General features: G+C 39.3%; 2 protein-coding genes and 1 long non-coding RNA gene across 3 annotated transcripts in view; 1 reads left to right on the forward strand and 2 right to left on the reverse strand.

Moving 5' to 3' along the window:
* The window catches only part of LOC106814088, a 9,995-nt gene extending 9,392 nt beyond the window's left edge, over positions 1–603 (reverse strand). Inside the window, exon 1 of the mRNA XM_014818364.1 lies at positions 490–603. Coding sequence (XP_014673850.1) covers positions 490–528 — 39 coding nt within the window. The 5' untranslated portion in view covers positions 529–603. The remainder of the gene's footprint in view (positions 1–489) is intronic.
* A 61-nt stretch (positions 604–664) lies between these two features.
* On the forward strand, positions 665–1,382 carry LOC106814087. Its single transcript, XR_001394541.1, has 3 exons — positions 665–695; positions 1,069–1,154; positions 1,289–1,382. It is a non-coding gene; the product is annotated as an uncharacterized LOC106814087 (long non-coding RNA).
* A 1,592-nt stretch (positions 1,383–2,974) lies between these two features.
* The window catches only part of LOC106814086, a 29,064-nt gene continuing 25,956 nt past the window's right edge, over positions 2,975–6,082 (reverse strand). Inside the window, exons 39-43 of the mRNA XM_014818363.1 lie at positions 5,673–5,824; positions 5,097–5,387; positions 4,600–4,717; positions 4,050–4,378; positions 2,975–3,602 (exon numbers count right to left, since the gene is read on the reverse strand). Of these exons, the coding sequence (XP_014673849.1) occupies positions 3,414–3,602; positions 4,050–4,378; positions 4,600–4,717; positions 5,097–5,387; positions 5,673–5,824 (1,079 nt within the window). The 3' untranslated portion in view covers positions 2,975–3,413. The remainder of the gene's footprint in view (positions 3,603–4,049; positions 4,379–4,599; positions 4,718–5,096; positions 5,388–5,672; positions 5,825–6,082) is intronic.

The following is a 6,082-nucleotide window of genomic DNA, read 5'->3' on the forward strand; positions in this document are numbered from 1 at the left end:
CGCATGATTCGCCCCCCCCCTCCCCTAGAATTTACTTTTGGATTCGCCACTGGTTGTGTGTGTGGGGGGAGGGGTGCGTGTTATTAAACCTCTGGGATCCAAAGAAAAAAATTACCCTCGAATTCACAAAATTGCACTTACAATATCAATTTTTTTCAATTACCTCAAAAACGACCATCTTGAAGGTTCTAAATTGCTAAAATCCAAGAGCTTCCGGGGGCTCCGCCCCCTGGACCCCGGGCAAGGGCTCTGCCCCTGCACCCCGCCAGGGCCCCTACGGCGGGCCCCTGGTCCCCACCCATTAAGGGCTTTGCGCCAAGGCTCTCGCGGTGTGCGCTACTCGCACACAGTCTTCATATACATTATAATGGAGGTAACAGCGAAATCATCCCCCCCACAACTGAGGACCTGTCTACGCCACTGGTGTACACGCCCCTGCTTTCACAAATTGAAAATCGCTAACCCAAATTAAATTCTCAATAAACTTACCCCACTGTTAATTTCCGTATCTAGCCCACTCGCTGACATTATACATACAAACAAACAAAACAAACATGTACAAATAGACACTAGAAAGTTGCGGATAGCGACATGTTTTTAACCCGTGCGCCTTATGCATTACCCATAAAGCAATGCGGTAACTCCAGTCTTCTCTGGCGACGCCAAGCAGACGAATTGACTCGTTTGACGCCCACGTAAGTGTGTCCTCATTTAGAACAAAGTTAGTAAGCAACTAACTATAGTTTATAAAGGTAGTTCTCAAGTCATAACTTATCTATTTATATTATCAACTAATATAATCAGAAACGTGCAACGCTTTGTAGATACGGAGATGTTTGTAATAATAAGACTAATCATTCTAATTTATACAAAAACTGGCGTAACAAAATGTAGACTGTAGTCAAATAACGGAAATAATGATATTAGTATTAATTATAGTATTCTATTAATATTAATTATTATTATTTCTCAGGTAGCGTCTGGTATGACAGGAATTTTCTATTGTATCTTCGTGTTATGTGTATCCACTCCAGTGAAGTATGGCGTGTGCTATTTCTGTCCGTACAGGGCCTAACCATGGAGGATAATGGAAGATTAGTTAACAACAGTGAAACTGCAGCTACTGGCAATAAGTGTTTATCTACAGAAACAATGTGAGTGACATTAAATCTAATCGGAAGGGTAGTGAAACATTCAACGTAATCGCATAATTTCTTTTATGAAATTAGGGAACATTCATCATTGCATATTTAATTTTCACATTGCATATATGCGATTTTGCTTCTAGTCTTTCATCGATATCAAACGAGGCACCAGCTCAACATGATGTGGCATGCCTTCCTGAGCATGCTAGAATGCTTGCTAATGCAACAAAAGACGCTCCAAGTTGCTATTATGGTGGTGATTTTGTCAAAGTTCTGCCAACGAGCAGTGATATGCTGGATCAGGTAGCACAGCAACTTATTGCTGACATCAATGTTAAGAGAAAAAGAGACACATCACTGTTACTGGACTGGAAAAAGTCACTAGAAATGCAGGTATAAACATAGATAATACAGTTTTGTTGTATTTTGATGGGGTGTAATAGATAGGTTCATGGTAGCTAGCTCTACCACAGCTATATGCACTCTATGCACTATATGCAGCTCTATCACAGTGACACACTAAGGCAATATGTCAGTTGGTATCATCACTGTCTAGACCTAATCAAATTAACAATTGCACGTCAGTGCTAGTCAAACAATTAAGTTGTAATCATTGCAGATGATGCTTACTATTTATAGGCCAGTAAATCATTTGAGGCATTGGAGCAAGCCATGTATAGCGTATACAACCAGAACAGTAGTGCCATCCAGGAAAAGCTTGAAGACCTCTTTGCTACGTTAGACCGAATCAGGTAGATATTTCTATCTAAGAGAAAAATTACTCTGACAGAAAGTGACCTTATGGGAGTTAGTATATAAAAGAAAATTAAAATATAGTTAATTCTGTCTGTCACAGCAAGGAATAGTATTTTATTTAACCTACTGAACACTGAGAACATGTCAAATGTGTGAAGTGAAGTGTGGCTGTTGTCAGGAGCATGCAAGCACTTGCCCTGTGATGAAGCTCTATAGCTTCTACAACCTACGCCATTATATACACAATTATTAAGTTATTAGTGGACTAACCACCTACTGTAGCATTTACTGTGAAAGCAGCTGCATGGCCTCGGGTTACGGAAACGGAGATAGGCATCACCCTATGTGCCACGTAGGCACGGGCAGGGATTAACTTATTAAATTATTAGTGGTACTTTACATATTAGGATTAGGAACATGTTATGTGTTCATTTGCATATTTGTGCATTTATTGACGCCCTATGCATTTGTTACAGACACCTAGAGCAAGAGCTGCTAGACTTCAAACAAGCTCTCGGATTATTCTATCAAGATTTACAACAGGAATAATTAATGCTCATTATCCAATTATCTTTTGATTAATTAGTTAGCTTATCGTCCATTTATTATTCGCAGTGTGATCGTTTATGTATATTTTTAACCTTTTGATTTTATATTTTGATGTGTTCTATTTTACAAATTATAATATTATAAGCTACTTTTCTTTATGTGTGTAAAAGAACAAACATTATAGCGAAGTTTAGCAATGTGTATAACAGATATATGGATTATTTATTGAGTTTACATAGTGTGCCTGTGTTTGTTACTGGCTGCCAAGTTGACTGATGATTATAAATGGCATATAAGTATTTAATTGAAACTAATTTATGTTAAAAAGCAATTTAAATATATCTATCTATATCTACATGAACACTGTACCTAATCAAACTTTCCACCTTATTAGTTTTGTTATTTTGTCATCTAATCTATCGCGTGTGTACTCTATTATATTGCCTTTATAAGTATACTAAATATACAAAGATGTGTGATTAAGTGATCATACAAATATCAATATCAATACACAGAGAATAATGTTTGGTATGCACAAAATTTTGTATTTATTTTCAAAAGAAGCGGGAATTATACACGTCAATTTAGTAAGAACTTGGAATATAATATACTAAAATATATAATGGTGCGGGAATACGGCACCCTGCTCAGCAATATATACTTCATGTTTGTTCTAACAGCTTGTTCTCGGCACTTCAATAGAAAGAAAATACGTACATTAAATATTGGATACACTATGCATGCATCTTCGACAGATGCAACAAACTTATAATAAAATAACTAATATTAAACTTTTAGTGCATGAATATTACAAGCAACTACAGCAAGCATTCATTAAAATACATAGTATGATAGTATAGTGCAGTGAGCTCAATTTCACTCAATTTATTCGACAGATATGGCTCCAAATTAGTTTTTTTTCTGAAACAGGAATCTTAGTACGTGTCCGCTAGAGTATCTGTCCTAAAACCATGCGCGTTCTCTCTTTTGCTGGCGCGTTTTCTTGAGTTTCCTGGCACTCTTCTTGCTCGGGCGTTTTTTGTTTGGAAGCTTGCGGTACTCCTCGTATCGCACTTTGAATCTCACATCCTCACCATTGTCATCCTCATTGTCCAGAACATCGTTGTCACCTTCCATGTCAACTCCCTCGGCCTGCAAGTCAGACGTATTCATATTTGTTACTAAACGTTAGCATAGCGGGAAAAATTGCGACACGCTGTTGGCAGCGGCTGGAGTGGTGGTGGCGGTTTCACTGGCAACGTGGATGGTTCAGCATGCAGCATTCTACCTAATTTATGGTTTCATTTCAACAGCTGATGTATACACGCCGGAGGGGGGTACTGAATATAGAGATACATATCTTGACGATCACATCTCTAAAAATATATCAAGCATATATCTCCGTGAACATGAGGTCTCTCTGTATGAGATATAGACACAACGCCCGCCTATTATTATTATTATTATTATTACTATTATTATTATTAAATATTTATTGCATGTAATTCAGATACAAGTACATGTACTGAGGACAGTCTTTTTCATGGAGAAAAAATCTGATAAATGCGATAGTGTTGAGCAGTTAAAAATCCAGCCTACCTGGATGATGGCGAATCTCTTGGGCTCGACACACGGCCGACAGTCTGAGTATCCGACTCCGAACTCATCATCCTCGCACGTACAGATCTGACAGCCGTTTGGCTCGGCCGTCATCGCAATACGGCGCGCGAACACGTCTCTGTACTTCTTCTGGTGGTTCATGCGGCCGGTGGTGAGCTTGTCGGCGTTGAACATGGTTCCGTTGGTCTCCTGCGCCAGAGCAACACAGATGTCCTTGGGGATCTGAAGCTGCTGGTAGAGCGCCTTGTCTCCAGCGAGGACCTTGTCACGCTGGTCTTTGAGAGTGTACACGGAGTTGCCGTCGATGCCTGCGAGGGAGAAAGACGAGAGAAGGTTTTAGTGGTTGACAGTCACACGAGCAAGATGAACTGATCCAGATACGCTCTCGGGTTGAGTTTTGGATCAAGTTCCCATCAGTTTCGGATCGCTCTTGGATTCAAGCTCGTTTCACAAATAGCTACGCCTTTTTTTATTCCAGTTTGATGATCTCATATGATTCGTATGATGGGATTTACAGATAATGGCTTACCAACAATCATGGATGCCTTCTTTTTGTTCGCAGCTCTCAGCTTGAATGAGTGATCCTTGGCGATGTGAAGGGTGATGTCGTGTTCAATCAGGAAGGAGAGCATGGCGGAATAGTCAAGCTGGAAATACAACGAATGATAATTTAAACACACAAATAATAATAAGGATGCTAATAACAATAATAACAATAATAACAATAATAATAATTATTATTATTGTTATTATTATTGTTATTGTTATTATTATTATTATTATTATTGTTATTATTATTATTGTTATTATTATTGTTATTGTTATTGTTATTATTATTATTATTATTATTGTTATTATTATTGTTATTGTTATTGTTATTATTATTATTATTATTATTATTATGACATTACAACGTCAATGATATTACTGGCTGAAATTTCCCTTTGCAACACAGTATAACAAAACCTGGCGCATGGCGTCTATTCAGGATAAAATCTAAGCCTCTAAGCAGGTATGCATTCCTACCTTCATCTGAGCGGGGTTGCACTCTGAGCAGGTGAGGAGCACGAACGTCTTGGAGATGCCGCTACGGAACGGCAGACCAGCAGCATAAGCAATGGCTTCGAAAATGTCACTGTTCTTCTCTTCGAAGTACGGCAGGCTCTCAATGGCACCGCTAACTCCACGGAAATCGTTGAAGATCTTTCCGTTGCCAGTGTGGACGTGTGGAAGGTCGTGAACTCCCTCACCGCCGAAGCCTACGACGGCATAACGATTGCGCATCAGTCCCTGGTTCCTCAACTGCTTCTCGAGTTGCTGTAAAGATGCATTGAGAAAAGATTGTAGTAGCAGAAGAGTATAGAAAGGTTTCATAGGCGGATCACCGTAAAGAGTAAGACGTGTAGTCGTGTAAAAGTGCAAGTGTAAAAAGTATCACGTAACTGTAAGACGTGCTGTCCTGAAACATTTCAATAAGATTACGAGCATTTAAGAGGATAGGTGTGAGTCGTGATAATCAAGGCGGATGATTTTACGAAATAAAATTCATTGAAACATTTCCCGAAATACATTGAAGGGTGTAGAATTGTTTGCGATGCTAACCTTGACGACGTTGTTCAGCTGCGATCCAGTATCGCGGTTGCATTCCTGGTTCTCTACGATGAAGACAACATCGCTGCTGCGTGTGTTCCTGCCTCCGTTAACCGTCACCGTCTCTCCCTTGTTGAAGGTTCCAGTCACCCCCTCGCATGTTACTGTCAGAAAAGAAACCAAATAAGTTTACATCGCGAAAGTTATAAGCGTAAATGCGAGCGAGATTAATATAAACAGCCCATGGCGCATAATGTGTGCACCCGTGTGCGCGTGTGTGTATACGCGCGGTTGAGTATATATGTATATTTATATATATATATATATATATATATAGAGAGAGAGAGAGAGAGAGAGAGAGAGAGAGAGAGAGAGAGAGAGAGAGAGAGAGAGAGAGAGAGAGAGAGAGAGAGAGAGAGAGA

The sequence above is a fragment of the Priapulus caudatus genome, unplaced genomic scaffold (assembly GCF_000485595.1).
Source record: "Priapulus caudatus unplaced genomic scaffold, Priapulus_caudatus-5.0.1 Scaffold870, whole genome shotgun sequence".
Lineage (NCBI taxonomy): Eukaryota > Metazoa > Priapulida > Priapulimorpha > Priapulimorphida > Priapulidae > Priapulus > Priapulus caudatus.